Genomic DNA, 25,449 nt, shown 5'->3' on the forward strand with positions numbered 1-25,449 from the left:
TCTGATTTGACTTGAGATCAAGTCTACAATAGGGAGCCTATCCCTGAAACTTCCCGGGTACTGAGAATCGTGGACAGGACTGTTCAGAGACCTAAGTAGAAATGAACACATCTGGTAAAAAATAAAAAGTTAAAATAAAACTATTCCTATTGCTATTCTGTTACACTCTTAGACTGGGGCCTTATCCAGTAGTTGTCACAGAGGCTTCCTTTGGCAGCAAATTTGAGCATATGCCAAGACTTACAGCAAGACATTTTGCCACATGAGAGTCTATACTGAAATACTTTATTGGGTCTCTCCCTTTAGAGTTTAGGGAATCTTGTGGAATATGATACGGAAATATTGTAGGAGTCAGAGGGAATAGAGGACATCAGAACACTGCCCATTGAATCACCTAAGCAGGGCTCATAAGGGTTCACAGAGACTAAAGCAGCAAGCACAGGCCTGCATGTGTCCTCACCAGGTCCTCTGTACATGTGGTCAATGCAGTTAGCTTGGTATTATTGTGAGATTAACTGTGGGAATGAGTAGGTCTCTTACTCTTTGGTCTGCTCTTGGTACTCTTTTTTTCCCGTTGGGTTGCCATGTCCCAGTTCAGTGTGAGGGATTTTGCCTTGACTCATTGTAGTTTGTTTTGGTGTGTTTTGTTGTTGTTTGTTGGAGATCTGTTCATTTCTGATGAAAGATGGTTGTTGAATGGATCTGGGGAAAACAGAAGGTCACGGGAAGCCAGGAAGAGTGGAGGGAGGGGAAATTGTATTAGGCATGTACTATATAAAAATAGAGTAAAATTTAAAATACTGTAGTTTTATCAAGTATTAAATATATATATATATATATTGAATTTAAAAGTTGTTTTAATGAACTTTGAAATTTTCTACAACAAAAATAAAAACAGATTTGTGGTTCAAAATCTATTCAAAATATTTTTATTTATAACATTTTCATCATGGGCATGGTGATTATTACACTATAATTACTAATCAACAAAACATTTATTTTCATGTGATTATATTAAAGTTTTGAGTAAAGTTATTTACACTCAATATGCAAGAGAATTTCTAAAGTTATTTAGATATTTTCTCTAAGTCAACAATATATATTTACAGTTTTTTGCATGAAAATTACTATCTAGATACTTCTATATGTAAATATATATTTGGGGTAATCTATATAGTCAATATAAATCATATTATAAGTTAAGGTGACTTAAGTTATAATAAAATCCTTCTGCATAAAAAAATTACAGAATGAAAGTTGAATATTTGATGTTTAGGAATTTCTAGGGATAAATATGCAGAATAGTTTATATAAAAATTAATGCACACCAACTTTTTTTATTGATAAAAGGAGAATAAAAAAAAATTTCCACCTCCTCCGAGCCTCCCATTTCCCTCCCCCTCCTCCCACTCTTCTCCCCCTCCTCCCACCCTTCTCCCCCTCCCCCCACTCCTCTCCCCCTCCCTCTCCAGTCCAAAGAGCAGTCAGGGTTCCCTGCCCTGTGGTAAGTCCTAGGTCCTCCCCCCTCTGTCCATATCAAGGAAGGTGAACATCCAAACTGGCTAGGCTCCCACCAAGCCAGCACATTAAGTAGGATTAAAACCCCTTGCCATTGTCCTTGGCGTCTCATCAACCCTCATTGTTCGCCATGTTCAGAGAGTCCAGTTTTATCCCATGCTATTTCGGTAACAGTCCAGCTGGCCTTGGTGAGCTCCCAGTAGATCAGCTCCACTGTCTCAGTGGGTGGGTGCACCCCTCGTGGTCCCGACTTCTTTGCTCATGTTCTCCCTCCTTCTGCTCCTCATTGGGACCTTGGGAGCTCAGTCCAGTGCTCCAGTGTGGGTCTCTGTCTCTATCTCCATCCATCACCAGATGAAGGTTCTGTGATGATATGCAAGATGTTCGTCAGTATTGCTCTAGGATAGGGTCATTTCAGGTTCCCTATCCTCAGCTGCCCAAGGAACTAACTGGGGACCTCGGCTTGGGCACCTGGGAGCCCCTCTAGGGTCAAGTCTCCTGCCCACCCTAAAGTGGGTCCCTTAACTAAGAATTGTGGTTCCGAGCTCCCCTATACACACCAACTTTTTATGATTAATTCCACAACCAAAGATTCAACCATTTCTCAAAAATATTTGTAAAAATTTCATATCTCCTGAATATGCATATACTGCATTCCTATCTTTTTTACATTAAAAATTTTGCATGCTACTCACTTCCATTACCTTTATATGGTATTTCTACTTAAGTAATGTAGAAATGTTTTAAACGATATTGAAAACATTCGTGCCTTATGTGCAAACATACAATTTTAATTTGACACTTCAACCATTTTGAAGATTTGTAAAATATATTAATTATGTGTGTGTTGTTATTGTGCCTGTGAGAGCAGTATTAGTAGAGACCAGAAGAGGGCATCACATCCCAAGTTAAAGCAGTTGTGAGCCAATCTACGTTGATGCTTGAAATCAAACATTGCTCTTTGCATGAGCAGTAAAAGACCAATGGAGTCATATTTCCAGCTGTGAATCCAAACACTCTGACAACTGAAGAACTTCAAAATTCCCATGGGCAGGGAAGGAGAGAAATGTTTCTAATATACAGCAACTATTTACTCATTACACTCCATAACCCTTCTATGTCAGTCTATTCATATCACAGACATAAAGAATAAGTCCATCTACCTATTATTTTCTTTCTAATATTCAAAATATATACAAATTATATATGTATGTCAATATATAACTGATGTATATGATATAGTAATATATATATATACACACACATTGAGTGTTTTGCCTTTATGTGTGCTTGTGTGCATGAGGACCACACATAAATGTTATAAGTATAAGCCCATAGAGGTAAAAAGACAATATGAGATCAAGACCTAATATGTGAAACTTAGTACAGTGTTTACCATGTGGTTCTTCAATCAGCACATTTTTGATTTAACAATGTAGAAACACACATTATTCTTAATTTATTGCTTTACATCTCATTATGTTATTTTGTGTATATGAATGTTTTACCTTCATGGTGCCATGAGGTTTGAAACCCACTGGGAATGGAGTTATAGATGGTTGAAATTTGCCATGTGGATGTGGGAATTGAACCAGGGTTTGTATAAAAATAACAAGTCCTCCTAACTCCTGAGTATAGTTACAGCCTCAGAGTTTTAATAATTAAATGCATATGGTTGAATATATGATGTTGGATCATCCTTTTACAAATTGATGGGTGTATGTGCATTTCAGTATGCAATTATGAAAATAGAAGTACAATCATTTATACTATCTTTGTATCAATATGTTTTTACTGTTTCAAAAAGTTACTGTTCCAAAAAGTAAAATCTTTAGGTTGTATGGTTAATTTATGTTTTATTTTGAAGAGAGTATCATACACACAATATTTAAATTTTTATTGTTCACAAGAAATGAATGAAGGTACAGGTTTTCTACTTCTTCAAAAAGACTTTACAATTCTAGGAAGTCTTGTAATTAGGAATTGTAGTTGAATGATAGGTAATAAAGAAGAGAAAAATAACTGGAGAAAAGGTTTTGGTATCTAAAATGGACACTGAGCTGTGAGACCTGAAACAATTACAATTACTTTATCATAGAGTTGCCTGACATAAGATGAATGTAGAGAATAGACCACTGAAGTGCTTGTTGGACTTAATAAAGATTATATAAGCTATTGAGGACAAATCCCATATTTGTCTGTTGTGAGGCCAGGTATATGCTGACAAAAATTTTAATAATTACTTTTATTTATTCTTTCACAACTTCACACAGGTAAAAATATTTCTTGTTCATTTCCATTCCTCCAGGTAATTCCAATGTATTCTTCTTACACCTTCACATTCTCTCTTATTAGAGTTGTTTGAGACTTGTGAGCATTATCCATATGCACCTGGATGTGTACCATCAAACAGAACATGGACAGTTATCAGCAAGCACACCCAAAGACTCCGGCAGTCATCAAATGTCGGGAGTTTCTCCGCTAAGCCTAGTATCACATTCCTTGTTCATCTTGGAATTTGATTAGCTTAAATGTAGGCTTCATGCAGGTGACCACAACTTCTCTGAGTTCATAAATATTACAACTATGTCATGTGCAGAATAGCCTCTCACAGGAACCCATCCCATCCCCAGCTTTTTGGTTTTGCCAGTCGTTATTCTGTAATGTTAATATTGATATCAATGTTGATGTCTGATTTTGGGCTGAATAAAGCAATCATTATTCTCAGCACTTTGTCCAATTATAAGACCATTATTAAGCACATAAAAAGTTCTTTGGCCATAATTGAGAAAAGTCTATTAATAGAAACATAAATATTTAGAGTAAGTTTTGACAGAATGATCATTTAGCTCATACACACATACACACACTCAGCAGTTGGTTTCTTCTTTTTAAATCATATTTACAATACTTGATTTCTCTATGTCTACAACTCAATTGAATACAGATCTTTTTGACATCATAGTGGACAGTGGAGTTTGGGAGAACAGTATGTGATTCAAATACAAAACTAGCTGTGATTCAGACATAGACATATAGGACAAAATTAGCTCAGTTGAGGATCACATACATAGGAAATAAATGTGATGGTATTTACTTCCAAAGATGGGGCAATGACAGAAAAAAAATAAATAAAGAAGAACTAGATTTCAGATAATCTTGAAACATGAAATGAGAAGCCAAGAGAACAAGGAAATGTAATGCTGTATCACTGTATTAGGAGTCAAACATTTTGGTATGTTTTTCATTGAAATGCAGTAGGAAAAATAATACATATTAGGTACTTCTCTAGAGGGAAAGTGTAACCCCTATTTGGAGAATTGAGAGGCAGAAAACCAGATATTAACAGGCTAATCCTACCATAAATATAAGCACTTTATCTATTTATGCCTTTTAACAAATATCCTAGATTGTAATCTCATCCATGGTTGGTTCACATGGATGGTACACAGAATGTATACCATCGTTCTTCATGTCTTTGTTGTTTATATTCAAATGTGTATTTGTCATGTATTGTAAGTTAATTTACTGTAATATTTACTAAAAAAGAAATTCATTTACAGTTCTATTCTTCTCATTGGATTTCCCCAAATTTTAAAAACATATTTCTGTACCTGATGCTTTTATTTCATAACCTCTCAGTATCTTCCCATGCTAAGGCACATCAAATCTTTCTACCTTCACTAAAATATTCTCCACAGACATCTTGTTTATTCATACAATAAAATTATTAAAGGCATTTCTGTTTTTAAAACTCTTTGGTTATTCAGTATACAGATCACTAGTCATTGCATTCTTTAACTTGATGCTTCTTATGCATTACATTTATATAAAATGGGGTTATTACAGTATTAGGTCTGGTCTTAGGAACAATGGCTTACTTTTGAAATAAAATTGTGATTATGAGAGTCAGTCTTTAACACAGTACTCTAGGGAGCCCAGACTGACTTGGTGAAGAAAGTTAAATGAATACTTGTTTAAACTCCAGGAAAATAAGCTTGATAAGTTGGATGTTGGAATATGGCAATTAAAGGAAAGTAATGAGAACAGACTAATTTGCATTTAATCACAGTTAACCCTAGGGAGTTAAACTTGGCAGAACTGACTTTTTCTATGTCAAGTGAACTTAAGTGTTTAAAGACTAGAGTGGTGACAGAAGAGTTTACTCAATGAAATGCTCTGAACATTTACTCCCAGAAGTCTTAAAATTTAAAAAAGGTCTTAGTGTTCCCAATGCAAACACATTGCAACTTCTAAAGAAACTGTGACTCCCAGTGGTACTATGTCCCTGTTATTTCTGGGGAAAAATTACTATGAACTATAAAGCCAAGATAAGCAATGACTTTTATGATATTGCCAGAGGCCTATAAATGCATGAACCAAGAGAGGGAAGATCAAATGTGAAGAGTGGAAAGGAAATATTTTTCAGACTCAAGCTCTAGGGACACGAAAGAACAGTGCTTCTGAAAATGTTGTATCCAATTGTGCAAGAGCAGAATCAGCTAGGAGTTCATCAGTTCCTTCATTCTTGGCCTCAGTCACAACTCTACTAAGCCAGACACTGCAAAACTCAGCCTCTCATACATGTGTTTCACAATTCCCATGCAATTTTACTTGTAGACAAATCATAGAATACACATCGTCAGGGCCATTAATGTGGATGATGAGCACAGAGATGGCTGCATATTCACTGATTTCAAATCTGATTCCAAAAGCTTAGGTGAGCCTGCACAATACAATGAAATATCTACTTTAAAATGTGTAAAGTTTCTGACCTCTTTATTTAAATCTTCTGCACGCCTTTAAAGAATTCTTGCTAAAATATTCTAGGTTTATTCATTCTCATAGCTCAATGATTGCCTGTTTAATTAAATGTCATCTTCCATTTTTAAATTAAAACTATTAATTTTAAACACATACTTTTATTTTTCTAGTTTAAACTGCACACACTACCATTTCTACTGTGTCCACACACCAACATTTGAATCTGAACTTAAAATATGTAGCAGATTTTTATTTTTTCTGGACTGGACAGAGTTGAACTTATCAATTGATAAATTGATGTAAATTGGTATGGATAAATGCACTGCGAGTAAGTTCTCAGAAGAACCATGTCTAATGTGGGGTGCACTGTGCTGCATATTTGGCCCATCGGGAACTTAAGGGTTCCCTGCGCTTGACTGACATTCAGTTAGAACAGTCTCCTGCATCGCACTGCTGACTGATTGTATGATAAACAACTTCAGAGACATCAGCGGTACTTTTCTTTCCATCAGTTTCCTGATGTTCAATTTGACTTCAGAGAATGCTCATTAAGAAGTTTTCAGATCTTTTCAGTTCCTTCACTAGTGCTCCCCACACTAATGTCTAATATTTGTTATGTGAAAAATGAGTCATTAAGTATGAAGGAATTGTATTTGAAATAAAATTGATAATAATACATAATTATTCTTATGGTCTGAAAAGATTCATACTGAATAAAATAGGATTTATAGCACTTTTTTTTTGTTTTTTTTCCAGACAGGATTTCTCTGTACCTTTGGAACCTATACTGGAACTAGATCTTGTAGACCAGGCTGGCCTTGAACTCACAGAGATCTGCCTGTCTCTGCCTCCCAAGTGCTATGATTAAAGACACGTGCCACCACCATCTGGCTTCCAAGACTTATTTTCAGTATTCCTTTAAAAATAAGATTATTACATATAACCCATTGTAGAAAAAAATCATTTCCCAACCCTCCCAAGTACAATCTATTTTATATAACATCCTTAAAGAAAATAGACTCTCCCTCTAGAAGTGAGCCAAAAACATGTGGGTCAAGTCAGAGGTCCTAGGTGAGAGTGCATTACTATTATTTTGCTAAATGGAAACAATAATAAACTACCCTTAAAACATTTATGTTTAAACCCATAGATTACTGAAGTCTAAACACTCAGCAAAAATGATTTTTTCAGTTGATAGTGGTAAATACAGAGAACCACAAGTAATAAAAATCCAGTGAATAAGTAACTTTGGAATATACTAGATTCTAGGTGAGGTATCTATATCACAATTAATTGTATTATGATGTTTGCCAGATCATACTCTGACATTTTAGAATATGAAACTGAACTATGAAAAAAGTCTATTTTTGATTGCATTTTTTGATTAAGCATTGGTAAAGCACTTTTAAAATACTAATTTATCTCTTTTAACCTTTTAAGAGAAATTTTTTTTGAAGTATAGGAAATTTTACTTTGAGGATGTTAGGATAAAATTCCTGTGTATATCGCTCTCCTTGTAATGTTTCCTTCATTCTGTTTTAGCCTATTATTAGTTTATTTGATAAAGTTCATTAGAGAGAATATCTGTGCACTCCTCTCCTCAGCAGAAACCTGGCCAGTATTTCTCCTGAGTTCCAGATCCTTGGTGATTACAAGCTGTCCATTACACAGAGAACATAGAGTACTTTGAGAAATTAAGCACTTGAATCTATTTTTCCTTTTGTTTTTTTTTAAATACCAATCCAAGTTCCCACTCCCTCCCATCCTCCTAGTCCCTCCACACACCCTCCTACCCTACCCCCTCCAATCCTCAGGGAGGGTAAGGCACATTGCTTTGGGGAAGGTCCAAGGCCCACCCTACTATATATATAGGCTGAACAAAGTATACATTCAAAGAAAATAGATTCCCCAAAAGCCAGTACATGCAGTAGGGATAAATCCTGGTGCCACTCCCAGTGGCCCCTCAGTCTGCCCCAGCCATGCAACTGTCAACCACATTCAAAGGGACACTAGTTTGGTTCTATGCTTGTTCCTTCCTAGTCTGGCTGAAGTTGGTGAGCTCCCATTAGATCAGGTAGACTGTTTCAGTGGATGACCCCTCATGGTCTTGACCTCTTTGCTCATATTCTCATTCCTTATACTTTTCAAATGGACTTTGAGAGCTCAGTCCAGTGATCTGCTGCGGGTCTCTGCTTCTGTTTTCATCAGTTGCTGGATGAAGATTCTATGGTGATATTTAAGATATTCATCAGTCTGGCTACAGGACAAATCAAGACCAGGCCCCTTTCCTTAACTGCTTAGGGTCTTAGCTGGAGTTGGGCTTGTGAATTCCTGGGAATTTCTCTAGAGCCAGGTTTCTGCTAACCCTATAATGGCTCCTTCAATCAAGATATCTCTTTCCTTGTCATCATCTTTGTCCTTCCTCCATCTTGGCTATCCCATTCCCTCAAGTTCTCCTCACATCTCCCCTTCTTTCCTTCTCTTACCCTTCCACCCTCCCATCTCCCCCAACCCCCACACTCCCAATTTTGTCAGGCAATGTTGTCTGTTTCCAATTTCCAGGTGGATCTATATATGTTTTTCTTTGGGTTCACCTTAATACCCACCTTCTCTATGATCATGAACTAAAGGCTCAATGTCTTTTGTTTATAGCTAATACCCACTTATGACTGAGTACATAACATATTCATCTTTTTTGGGTCTGGATTACCTCACTCAGGATAGTGTTTTCTAATTCCATACATTTGTATGCAAAATTCAAGATGCCATTTTTTATTTTTTTATTTTTATTTTGCCACTGAGTAGTGCTCTAATGTGTAGATGTGCCATATTTTCTTTATCCATTCTTCAGTTGAGGGGCATTTAGGTTGTTTCCAGGTTCTGGCTATTACAAATAATGCTGCTATGAACATAGTTCAACAAATGCCTTTGGTGTTTGATTGAGCATCTTTTGGGTATATGCCCAAGAGTGATATTGCTGGATCCTGAGTTAGGCTGAGTACCAATTTTCTGAGAAACCGCCATACTGATTTCCAAAGTGGCTGTGTAAGTTTGCATTCCCACCAGCAATGGATGAGTGTTTCCCTTACTCCACATCCTCTCCAGCATAAAGTATCATTGGTATTTTTGATCTTAGCCATTCTGACAGGAGTAAGATGGTATCCCAGAGTTGTATTGATTTTATTTCTCTTTATATATTTTGGAGATCAGTCCTTTGTCAGATGTGTGGTTGGTGAAGATCTTTTCCCATTCAGCAGGCTGCCTTTTGGTCTTATTTACTGTGTCCTTTGTTTAAAGAAGTTTCTCAGTTTCAGGAGGTCCCATTTATTTATTGTTGCATTTAGTGTCTGTGTGCTACTGAGGTTATATTTAGAAAGTAGTCTCCTGTGCCCATGCCATTAAAGACTACTTCCCACTTTCTCTTCTATCAGGTTCAGTGTGGTCGGATTTATATTGAGGTCTTAAATCCATTTTTGAATTTTAAAAAAAGGAAGTAATGATTATATTTCTTTTTTATATTTCTTTCTGTGTACAAATTTGTACATTCCTTGAGTAGTTCATACATGTATATACCTTGATCATATCCATTTCTCTAACCGTCTACATCATCCCAGACCCTCTATTCTAAAGACCACATTCCTGACTGAACTACGAATCTTCATTTCACAACCGAGAACAGTCAGTGTCGCTTTTATGTGCAATGATGTAGATCAAACTCGGGAGCACATGGGTACCATATTCAGTGCATGCGATGTGGATGGGCATCCTTATCTCGTGCTTTATTTTTGGTGACATAATTTCAGTATATATCTACTAAGGAGAACGTGCAGAAGTCTGTCATCTATGCCTTCTTGACATCAAACTATGATTCTTCAGAGCAATTTCCATAAGGGGATGCCACTACAATTTATTTTTTACTCATTTAGAAAAAGTTTTTACTTATACACAACCTATGTACATCATCTTTTACATTTTATATTTCTCTAGATTTCTGGTAATAGCTAATAAAATGCAAATATCTTATACATAGACAGTGTATTGTTTAGGGGGCAATAAAGATGCTGGGGATCACTGACTCCTCACAGAAATCAGAAAAGTGAACATGGAAAATGGCACAGAGCTAGATAATTTAATAGCATCATCGAGATTATATGAATGGTAAAATAGAGCAGAGATGGGGGTTTATTGGAGAAGGAAAGAGAAGTCAATAAAGAGAGGAAGTGAGGATCCATAGATATTTTAAAAAGCTATAAAGAATACTATTAATTTTCATTAACCTAAAGTAACATGATACTTGTAAGTATACATGTATGCATTCATATATATATATATAGTAAATTATATCTCATGAGATGATGATCCCCCAGTAAGATATGTACACTATTTAGAAAAAGAAAAGTACAAGGTATGAGAAACTCCCTTTTGAGTTGTGACTCTTGAGTATCATAGAGATTTCCAAATAATATAGATTATTGCCATTGTCCTCTTTTGCTGTTAATGGTCACTCTCTATTACTTAAGACATGATGCACTTCAGATGCTGGACACAAGAGCAGAGCTAGGTCTAAGATGAAAGCTTCCTCCCAGAGGACTAGCTTTCATAGTATCAATTATTGAAAGGAGGGAATCAACCGACAGACCTACCAAGATGTAATATTTATAATCCCCCAAAATGACTATCATGACAAGGTTTTGTTATGGGTATGACAGTGACAGTCATATCTGGGTTGTACACAACACCTCTTTAATTCTCATAAGATGCACACAAAAGGAGGGAAATAATGCCTGATACTAGGAATCTATGTAATTTACAAGAACTAGTGAGGTCATGTATCTTAGTGGAGAACCTACCATGAAAATTTTACTAGACCAGAATAATTCCTAACCAAAGTGTAACACTTTCCTTTACACTCACATGTAAGTGTGGCCCTTGTCCCAAATCAAAGACACTTCTCTTTGCAGCAAACAAAACAGAGACAAGTACAGAAAACCACAACTGATCAACATGCAGAAAACTTCTCTTTAGTAGCACTAACCTCCTTGAATTTTATTCCTTCTTTCAGTATGTGACTGCCAACTAAATCTAGCTGATTTCTGGAATTAAAGGAATGAGCCGCTCTGCCAGCCTTGCCCACACTTTCTTTAAAGTTAGTAATTGCTGATACAATGTTTCTAATGTATACTCGGTACTTCTGATCTGTTTGTGTGTGTCTCTGTACATACATTATTTGGCATATTTTTTGCAATGTCATATCCTACTCAAGAAATGACTATGTTTATCCTGCTTTTCCTTTTACTCTTTCCTTCTACCCTGACTTGTTTTGCTCTCCAATCCACACGCTACATTTCTTTGCCCCAGCTATTGCTCTTTTTCAATACGGACCTGCATGAGTCATCAGTAGTAACTGTGTCACTGACGTCTCTGAAAGAAATCAGCTCAGTGCTTTTAATTAAAGACCCTCTCAGCTTTTCAGGACATGGAAGAATATACAAAGATTTCTTTGCCAAAACGTTACACAAATAACATGTTTCTATTTTACTGCTGTGAAGAGACACCATGGCCAGGGTAAGTTTTATCATGGTAGTCTTAATTAAGGCTTACTTATACTTTGTCATAGGCTTCATCCATTATCATCACAGCAGGAAACTTGTCAATCCGCAGGCAAGGAGGTAGGAGCTTTCATCCTCATCTTCAGGCAGGCAGAAAGGGACACAGAACCTACTGTGGGCTTTTGAAACTTCAAAGTCCACCCCCAGTTACACGTCTCCCCCAGGAATGCCATACTTCTTATTTTTTTCCTATTCAATTCCATTATTTGCGGACCAGGTATTCACATATATAAGCATATGCAGGCCAAGCTCATTCAGACCACCACATGACCACTGACTTAATTCTTCATAGAGCCTATTTCCCACTGATTCCTCATGACTTTGACTTCTATTGCCTGCATTCCTCCCAACACTCTCATCTTCCAGGTCCTTCTGTAATGACCCATTAAGCTATGTCCACAGCTTTTAATGGCTTTGGCCATCCAGGGTCCCAATATCCTCCAAATACCTCTAAAAGACAATATCCACAAGCTCTTACAGCAAAAATCTCATACTAGGATCACCTGTTTTTCTTCTTAATTGCTTCTCTGTTGCTGTGATGAAATATTTAACCAAAAGAATGAATGCACTTCTTTGGCTGATACTGCCCGGCCATATTCAATCTTTGAGAAAACTGGGGGAAAAAACTCAGGCCAGCAACTGAATTTGAAAACCATGGCAGAACACTGCTTGCTGGTGTAATCTCTTGTGGGGTATCATGCTCAGCTAGCTCTCTTATCCAGCCAGACCACAAGCTGCGGGACAGTCACACTCTCAATGACGTGGCCTCCCCCTCAATCATCAATCAAAGCCAATCTCACACAGACTTTGTCACAAGTAATTCTGATCTGGGCCAGCCCTTGACAAGTACTCCCTCAGATCATCTAGTTTGTGTAACACTGACAGCTAAAGCTAATTAGGACACACAGACAAAACATATAATATTTAACAATTTAAAATTAATGTTTTGTCCATATTAATCAATTAAATAGCAAAATTCCAAGCATTAGAAAAAAAGTTGGAAAACCTGGATATACAAATAATTGAGGGAAATGAATTCATTGATGTTAAGAAGAGAAAAATACAACTATTTTCCTACAAAAACGCCTCCAAACCAACAAATTTCAAGAGATCAATAAGATACTATATCCAACTTTCAGAATGTAAAACTACAAGAATGTCAATCATTTTCTGATACAATAATGTTATAACTAGATGTATAATTAATTAAAATGCAACATAAATAGCACCACTGATGAAAGACAAAAACCTACAAATATATCATGGTACTTTAAACAAAAAAGTACAATGTTCTAATAAAACAACAATAAAAACAATTCATGGGCCAGTACTCACACTGTGTGCATTCTAATACTCTGGTTTGAAATAATAGAAAAGTATGTGTGCAAGACTCTTCTTCCAAATGTAAAAACTTACTTGATAACTCTGATGTTTCAAAATTGTAGATAATAGTTTTGACTAATAAAATCTATTTCATTCTCTTATGGTAAAAGAAATGATGCCTTTTGTGGTCACTTAGAAACCATTTTATGTTTCTTATGATTAATGATTTAATGCAATTCTGTATTGTAGTGAGATAAGGTAATACAAGCCTTTTAAAATCAAAAGCAAATAATGAATTTTAAGAGAAATAGTGTATTTTTTTTGTTGTTGTTGTTTTGTTTTTCAAGACAGGGTTTCTCTGTGGTTTTGGAGCCTGTCCTGGAATTAGCTCTTGTAGACCAGGCTGGTCTCGAACTCCCAGAGATCCGCCTGCCTCTGCCTCCTGAGTGCTGGGATTAAAGGCATGCGCCACCACCGCCCGGCTTATGTTTTGTATTATGCACCTAAAGCAACTTGTTTTGTTCCCAATGCTTTATAAGCCATAGGCACTTTTGAAAAAAAAAGTTTAATCCCATTTTAGGTGTTTTTGTATTTGTGAGAGAATGTTTTTGATGTACATACAGGTGAAACCCAAGAAAATAAGTTTTTCAAGTACCCTGGACCTGGATTTGCGGGCATATATGAATATGGGTCATCCACAAGTAGAGCGCTTGCTGAGACAGTTCTTGACATAGACCAAATGTCGTTCACATATTAAGAAAACAATAAAGGAAAGAAATGGTGAGTCATCTGATCATCCATATGAATATGATGAATCAATATGAATATGCTGGACATGTTCAACTGGCAGCATGAACTCAACACACTCAAAGAAAATTCCCAACTATTTATAAAGCAAGCAGTTTTTAAAGCTCTACGGAAAGCAGAAAAGCTAAGCATGCTCAATAGGGTTATGATTAGGGAGCAATAGTGCACATCTAAGCTGTGAAATGTGTGGATTCTGCAGGGATTTTGCCTGATGGGGGATGGGCCCACCTTCCCATGTGGCTGAACAAAAAGGAATCATGTGGTTGGCCCCAATTTGACTGAGGACCTCATCTCAATGGAGGCAGCAGTGTGAATCAGACAACGTCTTTGCTAATAGTTTCCTAGAGAAAATTGTAAATGCCACATGACTTCCTGGTTACTGTGACATAAAACAAAAGGGAGACATCCATAAGCTCCTGCTGCCACTGAGCTCTCGGGGGGTTAACAAAGCTACACGAAAGATGCAGCAGCAGACTTCCATGAGTGAGTTAGCTTTCTACACTGTTTTAACTCTGTATTTACAGTTGTGCCACGGTGTGCTTGTGACACAGGACAACTTACAGCTGTAAATTCCTACGTCATCTGTAGGAGTTCTAGCTATCGACTGTAGCTAGTCACATTTGGCTGCAAGTGACCTCACTGGCCCTATTTGGGTTTAAAACTTATTTCTCTATGTGCTCGTGTTTGGCTTTGCTTATGCCACAACACAAGTAGAGAAATAAAAGAAAAACTTGTAGGAGCAGTATAGGTTTCTGAGAGATAAAACCTTAGTAATAACCAACTTTAGTAATAACCTTAGTAATAACCAACTTTAGGCACTGAGACATTTCTTTTGCATTTATTTGTGGTTGTGAGAAAGTATTATGAACAATCATAGAATACCCAGAATAAACCAAACACAATCCGAAAAAGATGGAAAGATAAATAATATACTTATGTGCAAATAGGATTTGTTAACCGAATTATCCTGTGTTTCTCTATACTTAGATGACAATATGTTTACAATTTGAATAGAAAATTATATGTAGACTTTTCTTTGAGTTGCCTGCTCATATAAAAAATGACATTGAAATTTATTAATTATAATAGTCTGGACAATAGCTTAGCCTCATTTCTTACTAAGTCTTATAATTTAAATTAACCCATACATTTTAATCTATATTCTTTTATGTGACTCAGTTACCTTTGCTCTGTACTGCCTACGCTGCTTGTTGTGCATCTGTTGGCATCTATCCCTTCTTTGCCCCAGCATTCTCCCTGTCCAGAAATTCTGCCTAGCTATTGGCCAGTCAGCTGTTTATTAAACCAATCAGGGTAACACATTTTCAGTGTACAGAGAGATTATTCTACAACATTCCCCTCTTTTTTTCTAATTAAAAGGAAAGGTTTTAACTTTAACACAGAAAAATTATCACAATAAAAATAATTATGAGGTAAGAATTACATTTACAAAGCTTATTCAATTTCTATTTGGCAATTTCAAAGAAAATACCCTATTGTCTCTCCTATATTAGTGAGAAAAGAGTTTTATACCTAAATCATTTTCTATCATAGCAAATGAAAACTTTAACTATCTAATCTTCAACCCCATCAAAGACCTGAGTAAACAGCAAGTACAGAGCAAGCAACTTTCAAAATTCCTAGAAATAACAGAAACAGTTGGCTGCCTGGACAGCCACCCAAGTTTGTCCTCAATGTTGGAACATCCATCTTCAGCATACGGGCCTAGAATTCTGATAGACTTTTCTGTGAACCAGGAATTTTACAGGACTGTCCCACCTTGTCTTGGCAAAGTCTGCCAACTGTCTTCTTTTGTATCCTGTTTGTTCAACTTGGACAGCACACTGTCAGCAGTCAAAGGAAGGGAGTTTCTTTTCACTGTGGCTAACTTTTTGCCACAAAAAAGCAAATTCCATATGGATGTTCTTTGATGTGTATCATCTCTTCTTTGATGAAAATCATGTTTCCAGGAGCAGATGGATCTCACTGTCATGAAAAGCCTAATGTTATTGAAACATTTTAAATGACATATTCTGTAGTTCTTTGAAATTTTTGAAGACAATATATTTAAAATGTATCTGTTTGACCTTGAAATCATACCCAACATGACTAATTCTGATTGTTATAGATGACTAAATACTAACTTGTATTCCTTTATTATCCTAAATAGATTTTAAAGACTAGAAATTTATATTATATTGCTAAATGAGGTGCATAAGTACAATGTCTTATAGAAACATATATATAGTATAACGAGAATAACTTTATATTTGTTTTTCTGTAGGAACAAACTGTTTAATATTTCTTTCTTTTAAAAAAAATACCAATCCAAATTCCCACTTCCTCCCCTCTTCCCATTCCCTCTACACATTCTTCCACCCCACCCCCCTTTAATCCTAAGAGAGAGTAAGGCACTTTGCTTTGTGGAAAGTCCAAGGCCCTCTCTACTACATCTAGGCTGAGTAAGATATACATCCAAAGAGAATAGGATCCCAAGAAGCCAGTACATGCAATAGAGATAAATCCCAGTGCCACTGCCAGTGTCTCCTCAGTCTGCCCCAGCCATACAACTGGTCCTATACTTGTTCTTTCCCAGTTAAAAATCCATACCAATATAAAATATTTGAAATTAATAGTTGTTTATTATTTTAAAGTAAATTCAACAATCTACCTTTTCATCTTATCATTCCTATGTCCCCTGTTTTCTTTTCCAAAAGAGATTCTTGACTCTAGCCTCCCTTGCTTAGCTTCTTTCTTTACCATGCTCAATGACAATTTGCAACCAACACCCCCAAATGATGACAAACATCCATAACCCGCTGAATGACCAAAAACCACCAACCCTGTCTCTTGGGAATGTGGGCATTGTTTTTTTTCTAGACAGCTTCCTGTTGCCAGGGGGTGCTGTCATCTTTAGGGGACCCTGAGGAAATTGAGAGTTGGCCATAACATTTGTTGTTCAGCTGCCGAGCAATGGGAAAGCATAAGGTTTGTCTGCAGTCCTGGTTAGAATAGTCTGAGGCTGGACCATCTCAGCCAGGATCATTGAAGCTGGCCTGGGTGTCTAAGGTCTTTACTATATTGTTTGCTTGAACAAGGCTTTTCTCGTGTCTGAGTTCTTCCCTATTATCTAATATCAAGGTGATATATAAAGTTTTTAAATATTCAGAGGGTTAAGGTTTTGACAACTTCTTGTAATTCCTGCTAGAAATCCAGGAGGACTACAAGGTCTACCCTTCTTGAGGACTATCAAGCACATGCATATATCCAAAAACACACAAAATAAAAAGTAAAATGAATCATTAAACATTTTCACTCATGACTATTTTTCTTGGATAAACATTCATTCCTATAACCCAGATGTTGAGGCATCTAAAGACTTACCTACAGAATTTTTCTTTATCATAAATTCCTTCATAGAACAGAAAGGAAGCACATTGGCTTCCAAATCAGTGAATCAATACTTGTTGGAATCATTTGGAAAAGTTTAGAGAATGCCACCCCATAGAGGAAATCTCATGATAGGCTTTGAGATTTTCAATCCTGACACCATATCAGTTCCCACTCTCTATTCCATGCTTCGGTTTGAGAATGTGAGCTCTGAGCTTCCTGCTTTAGCTGTCATATCTAACGCTTGTTGCTTTGTCTCTCGGGATGATCCTGATTCACTCTGGAACCATAAGGCAAATTAAGTTCTTTTACAAGTAGCCTTAGACACTGTGATTTATCACAGGAAGAAAAAAAACCCACTAGTACTCATCCATAAAGTTTTACTTCACGTAATTGAAGAGAAGCATGATATCTAAAAGGTTTTCCCTACTAAACAAATCTGCAGGGTTTTGTCCATGAGGTTATAAATGCAGCAAAGACGGCTATCACAATATTTGAACAGAATGTTGACACTTGTCTGAATTTTCTCCACAACAATCTTGTATAACTAAATATAAGTTCATTGACTAAAGATCGTACCAAATCCTTTATACGCATAGATTCCTTACAGTCTCGGTTCTTTCATGTCTTCTAAGACTACTGTAATATAGGAAAGATTTAACGAATTCATTATACATTACAACTTTTACTCTTGGATGAACTCTTTCATGGATTTAAAGACCAGGGTGAAATGCAAAGACTTCATAACAGTGATGAAATCCATAGAGTGACTCTCCACTATGAATTCTTGCATGCCTTTAAAGATAACTATAGCATGGAAAGGCTATACAACACTGATTACATTCAAAAGGTTTCTCTCCTGGAAAAGTGGTTTTATTTTTTATGAACTTGGAGAAGATTCATTATGACAGGATTTCTCACATTGAATACATTCATAGTGTTTTACTCCAGTATGAGTTATTTTATGCCTTTGAAGATTAGCAAGACGTGCAAACGCTTTCCCACATTGATTACATACGTAAGGTTTCACTCCAGTATGAGTTGTTTTATGAACTTGGAGATGACTGTGCTGTGAAAATGCTTTACCACACTGCATACATTCATAGGGTTTCTCTCCAGTATGGGCTCTTCTATGTATCTGGAGATTACTGTGACATGCAAAGGCTTTACCACATTCACTGCATTCATAAGGCTTCTCTCCAGTATGAATTCTTTTATGTATTTGAACATGACTGTAACGTGCAAAGGCTTTCCCACACTGATTGCACTCATAGGGTTTCTCTCCAGTATGGGTTCTTTTATGCAGTTGGAGACTACTGTGGTATGAAAAGACTTTCCTACAGTGACTACATTCATAAGGTTTCTCTCCAGTATGAGTTCTTTTATGTATTTGGAGACCACCATATCGTAAAAAGGCTTTCCCACACTGATTACATTCATAGGGTTTCTCTCCAGTATGAGTTTTTTTATGTATTTGGAGGTTTTTCTTTTGTGAGAAGGCTTTACCACATTGATTACATTCATAGGGCTTCTCCCCAGTGTGAATCCTTTTATGTCTTTGAACATAACTGTAACGTGCAAAGGCTTTCCCACATTCATTACATTCATAAGGTTTCTCTCCAGTATGGCTTCTTTTATGTATCTGGAGACTGCTGTGGTGAGAAAATACTTTCCCACATTGATTACATTCATAAGGTTTCTCTCCAGTATGAGTTCTTCTATGTATTTGGAGATGACCGTGGTTTGAGAAGGCTTTCCCACAGTGATCACATTCATAGGTTTTCTTTCCCGTATGACTTCTCTCATGCCTATGAAGATAATTGACACAAGTAAATGCTATAACAAGTCCATTACTCTGATGAATGCTTTTATTTGTATGACTTAATGTTACAGTTTGGTCTAATGGCAAAGAGGAGTCACATGTTGTTTACATTATAGGTTTCCATATCACTATGGACTCTTTTGTGTACACAGCCTATTTGATAGCATCATTGTTCTTGAGTCTTTTCATATAACTGAAAAGAACAGGAAGAACTCGGAGGTTAATTGCACTGATTACATTCTTAACATTTTCCTATACTATGAGTCACTACATTTGCAAAGGGAACTGAGAAAAACAGAAGAATTTATACATTCTTGGTATTTAAAGGGCTTTTTCTTGGTGTGAATTGCTGACATATTTCTAGTGAGGTTTGAAAAACAATTAATGCTAAACTTATATCACAATCAGAAAGGGTATTCAAAGTGAGGACTACTACTACTCCTTGTAATTATTCAGGGAGACATTACTTCTTTCTATATCAATTATACATACATTACCTATTTTCAGAGTGCCACTTGATATATCATAAAAACAAAGAACAAATAGAAAGTTTCCATATTACATTCACACATTGAACTTTTTTTTCCTCATAGAGATATGGTACAGTTTAGAGGTTTCTCCACAGCAACCTTCTTAATTCTCATAAACTGCCCCAATTACTAAACTTTGGCTACTTACCACAAGTACACTAGTAACACTAGCTTATTACTAATGGAGTATTTTCGTATTAGAAGATTTGAGACAATACTTTTCACCCAATCAATAGGTATTCCTTTTGCTATACCTGTGTGGTATAGAATTGAACAGATGGCCAGCTCTCCAGGCCAGCTCTCAAAAGGCTACGAGGAAAATGGTGATATCTGTTAAGGCACTGTGTCTTCCTTCTTAGACGAATGCCTTGCAAATGCAGATCAGCTCCCTGACATTGAGGTAAATGCTGCTGTGAGAACTTAGTAATCATACATACACTTAAAGCTGTGCTGATTTACACTCTTAATTTTCCTTGAAACTTCTACTTCTGTTGAAGTCAAGGCTTCCTGGTCTACAAAGCGAGTTCCAGGACAGCCAGGAATGTTATAGAGAGAAACACTGCATGGGAAAACTAAACCAAAACAAAACAAATCTTGTGTGAGACATTTATATTACCTTGCACATGAAAATTACCTTCCATGCTTTCTGGGTCTTTGACAATGTACTTTAATATTGTAGTCTTCCTCTTTGTAGCCTGAAATGTAATACCAGAAAACTGTTTATTATTGGAAATTGGGCAAAATTCAAGTTACTATATCCAGTGAAGCTAAAAACTATGACTGACTTGCTCACCACATTCATCCCCTTTATCAATACAAATTAGAGAAGAGCATCAAAAACCCAGAATCAGTAGTTTCCTTATTTTAAAAGTTGAAGGGAAATTCACTTCTTACCTACAGCGATGAGGTTCCTGTAGGTCTCCAGCATCACATCTTTATAGAGACACTTCTGGGAATGATCCAGTAAAGCCCACTCGTCCTGAGTGAAGTTGACATGCACATCATCATAGGTCACTGCACCCTAAAATGTCCCATGCATGTGTACATCAGAAAAAGTGATGGCGATCACAATGAAAATGTACATTTTAGAAAGAAATTGAAAAGGAGGTTCGCACGTGATCTTTCTTGGCCCTTTGAATATGTTTTACCCCCCCCCCAAGAGAAACGACTATTAACAGACATACAGAGACAGGCAAACAAATCAACAGTACTAAATACATGTCAGAGAAATTGTACGAACAATTACTAACTGCAAAAACGGAATGGCAAGATGGGTGTATTGTCTCATGCCTTTAATCCTAGCACTCAGACTGAGAGGCAGGTGAATGTCATTCAGTCGGAGGCCAGCCTGGTACATGTAATGAGTTCAGATTATCCAGAGATACATAAATGCACCTCTCCCTCTACCCCCCAAAACACTAACCAACCAAAGAAACAAAAAGAGGGTTGTACTGAAGCTCCTATAAAGAGCTATGCATTCATTCTAGTTCTGTATTCATCTCCCAGAAACCCGAAGTGTCACAATCTAAATTGTAATATTAATTAGATCTTACTAAAAAGGAATATATAGTTAACCTCTTAAGGGATACACAGATGAAAATGTGAGCATCTTAAATGTAGATAAGGGCAGGAGGGATGACTCAGCAGTAAAGAGCATTTGATGATCTTGTAGAGGAGTCGGGTTCACTGAACAGTGCTTACATAGCTCACAATATCCATAATTCCGAGTTCAGGGGTTCCGAGAGCACCTTCTGAATACTAGAAGCACCAGGCACACATGTGGTGCATACCTATGCATACAGGCAAAATCCTCACATTTATACAAAAATCCAAAACATAACAAAATGTTGGAAGAATGTCACACACATGCAATCTATTGGCATGGGACCTTCAGAAATAATTGACAAAAGTTTATGCCATCCAAGGAGGAAAAAAAGATACCTTATGCCAAAGTATAAATTCAAGATTTTGGTAAATCTCAGCACAACAGCACAAGTTTTGCATGTAAAAAAAAACTTTCTTTATAGGTCCATCAGTCAAAAATATAAAAATGAAAAACCAGGGTGTGTTGGCCCAAAATTTTAATATCAACAACTGAAGGCAGAATTAAGCAGATCTCTAAGTTTGAGGCCAGCCTGGTTTCAAGAATTATTTTCAGGAAAGCAGAGCTATACCAAGAATCCTTGTCAAAAAAAAAAAAAAGATAAAAAAGAATGATAAAATAAGGAAATTAAAAAAACAATGGGCAAGCAAATGGCTTAGAAAGGAAAAGCAATTGTACCTGATGCTATTTAAGAAACATGTATCCATCCACTGTATCTCATGCTCTTTAAGAAACATGTATCCATCCACTGTATCTCATGCTCTTTAAGAAACATGTATCCATCCACTGTATCTCATGCTCTTTAAGAAACATGTATCCTTCCACTGTATCTCATGCTAGTTAAGAAACATGTACCCATCCACTGTATCTCATGCTAGTTAAGGATATAGTCTATAATGGCTGAATCCATGACAGAATGAGAAAGAATCTGGTTGATGGATTTCAACAAGAAAATAGACAGAAAGAACAGGAAGTGGGGTGAGGTTATAGATACTCAAATAACATTCCCAGCAAGGAACTTCTTCTAGAAAGATTCCTCCTACTAAAGACTCCATAAACACCACAAAGAAAGACACCAATAATAGTCAAGTGCTCATACATATCATCCTATATGGGAGGTTTATAATCAGCCACATTCTGTCCTGGTTACTATAGGCCTATGGTCATTCCATGATGAAAATGAATTTAGTTCACGCATCCCTCTAGAGCCCCTCTTGTTAGCCTCTTTGCCTCTGTGGATTGTAGAGTGATTACCCTTTACTTAACAATTATCTCCACTTATTAGTGAGTACATACCATGTTTGTCTTTCTGCATTAGCGTTAACCCTCTCAGAATTAGTTTTTTTTAGTTTTATCCACTGCCTGCAAGTTTTATATTGTCATTTTCTAACAGCTGAGTAATACTCCACTGTGTAAAATATACCACAATTTTTGTCAATTCTTCAGGTGAGGGATTTCTAGATTGTTTCCATGCTGTGTATGTTTTTATTCATTGTATGTATATAGTTTAATGGCTGACCACATTGTACTGGATAAACAATTTCAAAGATTACTCCCGCCTGAAGGTAATTCTTTCACGTAAAGGAGAATTCTACTTTTTAATGAGCATTAGGTGTCTGAGCTTAACTAGGCTTCCTTTAAGAAGAAACATAATCAAGAACAGAAAACTTAGATGAGAAAATTCCTTAACAATTAAGAGTCCTATAGATTCTTAGAGAGCACCCAGCTTCTTTTCCCAGTACATACAGAAAGTTCACTACTATCTGTAACTCCAGTTCAGACACCATCTTCTGGACTCCCTGGGCCCCAGGCATGGATAGGGTACGAAAATGCAGACAGGAAAGACACCCATGCACATAAAATAATGACTGAAGGTAGATTTGTTAAAAAGAGAGAAAGACAGACAGAGAGAGAGAGAGAAAGAAAGAGATAGAGAGACAGACAGAAAGAAAGAAAGAAAGAGAGAGAGAGAGAGAGAGAGAGAGAGGGAGGGAGGGAGGGAGGGAGGAAGGAAGGAAGAGAAAGAAAGAAAGAGAGAGAGAGAGGGAGGGAGGAGGTAGGGAGGAAGGAAGGAAGAGAAAGAAAGAGAAAGAAAGAAAGAAAGAAAGAAAGAAAGAAAGAAAGAAAGAAAGGAAGGAAGAAAGGAAGAAAGAAAGAAAGAAAGAAAAAGGCAACAACAAAAATCATGAGAAGAGACAACCGGCACCATAACACTTAACTTTCAAACTGTGTGGTAGTGCATTCTTTTAGTATCAGCACTTCACAGAGGCAGGACGATACATGTGAGTTTTAAGCATGTGCTACACGGTAAACATCAACACGCGCGCGCGCACACACACACACACACAGGAAAAGAAAAACAAAAGTGAATAAGATACAAGAGATAGAGCATTGGAAAAGTGGGACAATAACTTTTAAAGTCATTTCAGGTGTCTGCCACTGGTGCCCATACAATTATTTCCAAAATAAGTACTGTCAAACATGGTACCAAATGCCATTAAACCCAGCGACAGGAAGGCAATGGCAGACTGATGTCCATGAATTTTAGGTGATGCTGGTTGACATGGTCATATCCAAATAAAGGCCAATCTCAAAAGGTCCTAAATGGTTTTTAAAAGATGTATATAATTTTGATTTGTTTTCCTGGTTTGAGACAGCATCTCATTTGGAACCCCAGTTAACCTTGATTCAAAGTATATAATATATTGAAGTATATATATGATATCTTTAGTAAGTGTTCATATATATCTAATGTTTAAGTGTGGCTGTCCTTCACAAGACCACACTTTTCCAAAGCCCTTTCTTTCTACTAAACTATACAAAATCCATGATAAATGTATCTGTAGATGGAATTTTCTGTCCTGCCAGGTCCCACAGCCATTCAGTCTCAAGGAAAACACACAGAAGCTTATATTACTTATAAACTAGTTGGTCTATTAGCTCAGGCTTAATACCTACATCTTAAACTAACTCATGAGTTTTATCTATGCTTAGCCATGTGTCTTGGTACCTTTTATCAATGAGGCATTCTCGTCTTGTTTCCTCTGCTTCTAGTTGGTGACTGCAAACTGAGCCTTTCCTCTTCCCAGAATTCTCCTAGCCCAGTCACCCCCGCCTCCTCTACTTCCAACCTGGCTACTGGCCAATTAGCATTTTATTAAACCAATACAAGTGACACATCTTTACATGGTACAAGAGCGTTATCCCACAGCACATATCTTTTTAGTCAGTTGTGGTTTCAGAGGCACACAATTGGAGAGGGAGAGGCAGGAGGATCTCTGTAAGTTCCAGGCCCAGCCTACCTACACTGTTAGAAAGTGAGAAAGTGTGTCCCCAAATGCACTCAGTCTACAAATCTCTACTTAATAAACTCCATGGCTGAGAAGATCAGTTAGCAGATAAAGTCCTAGCTTTGCAACTAAGAACCTGAGGTTTTAGCCCCTCACATCTGCATTATAAAGCCAGTTGCAGAAGTGCATGCCTATAACACAACGCTTTTAAGCAAGAGAGGAGGAAGACAGGAGAAACCAAGCAAGCCTATTATATAAACTAGATACCAAATCTCCAATATGGTGAAGGGAATGAACCAACACTGAGTGTTGTTCTCTGCTTTTACATCCAAACCATGGCACACATTCACACCTTTCCACACATACATAGGCAAACATACACAAATGGTCATAAGTAAATAAATAATAAAATTACAAGTTTTATGTGGAAGCACACACATTTTATTTCAATAACCAAGAGGTAGGGTCAGGTAGATTTCTGAGTTTGAGGCCATACTGGTCTACATTTTGAGTTTCAGGACAGCTGGAGATACATAGAGGAATTCCAACTCTGATCTGTACCGACTCATCCAGAAGTCCTTTTCCAGTATGCACTGTGGACTCCCAGCTTAACCTCACAGAAGTTCTAATAAAAAACCACTGTGCTACAACACAGCATGAGGCAGTTTCTCTACTCTTTCCAAAGTTCTTTTGTTTTATTTATCTCTTCCTCGTCTACCTCCTGTACCATACCTCCACTCCTGCATCCTTGTTTAACCCTCCTTGGTCCATTCTTCCCTTTATATTCCTGCAT

The 25,449-nt window shown here is 36.8% G+C and overlaps 1 protein-coding gene across 3 annotated transcripts in view; it reads right to left on the minus strand.

Moving 5' to 3' along the window:
- The window catches only part of LOC142857872 (uncharacterized), a 94,205-nt gene that overhangs the window by 50,050 nt on the left and 18,706 nt on the right, over positions 1-25,449 (minus strand). For 2 of the 3 annotated variants that reach the window (XR_012911875.1, XR_012911874.1), the window contains 4 exons: positions 20,658-20,784; positions 20,398-20,458; positions 17,406-19,219; positions 14,844-16,007 (listed from right to left, as the gene is read on the minus strand). Coding sequence is in view for 1 of the 3 variants with exons in the window: in XM_075986940.1 (XP_075843055.1) it covers positions 18,292-19,219; positions 20,398-20,458; positions 20,658-20,784 (1,116 nt within the window). In the remaining 2 variants the exon portion in view is untranslated. Of the gene's footprint in view, positions 19,220-20,397; positions 20,459-20,657; positions 20,785-25,449 lie in introns of those variants that run through there. The other variant, XM_075986940.1, reaches the window with a different exon arrangement.

The sequence above is a fragment of the Microtus pennsylvanicus genome, chromosome 9 (assembly GCF_037038515.1).
Source record: "Microtus pennsylvanicus isolate mMicPen1 chromosome 9, mMicPen1.hap1, whole genome shotgun sequence".
In the NCBI taxonomy this organism is placed as follows: Eukaryota; Metazoa; Chordata; class Mammalia; order Rodentia; family Cricetidae; genus Microtus; species Microtus pennsylvanicus.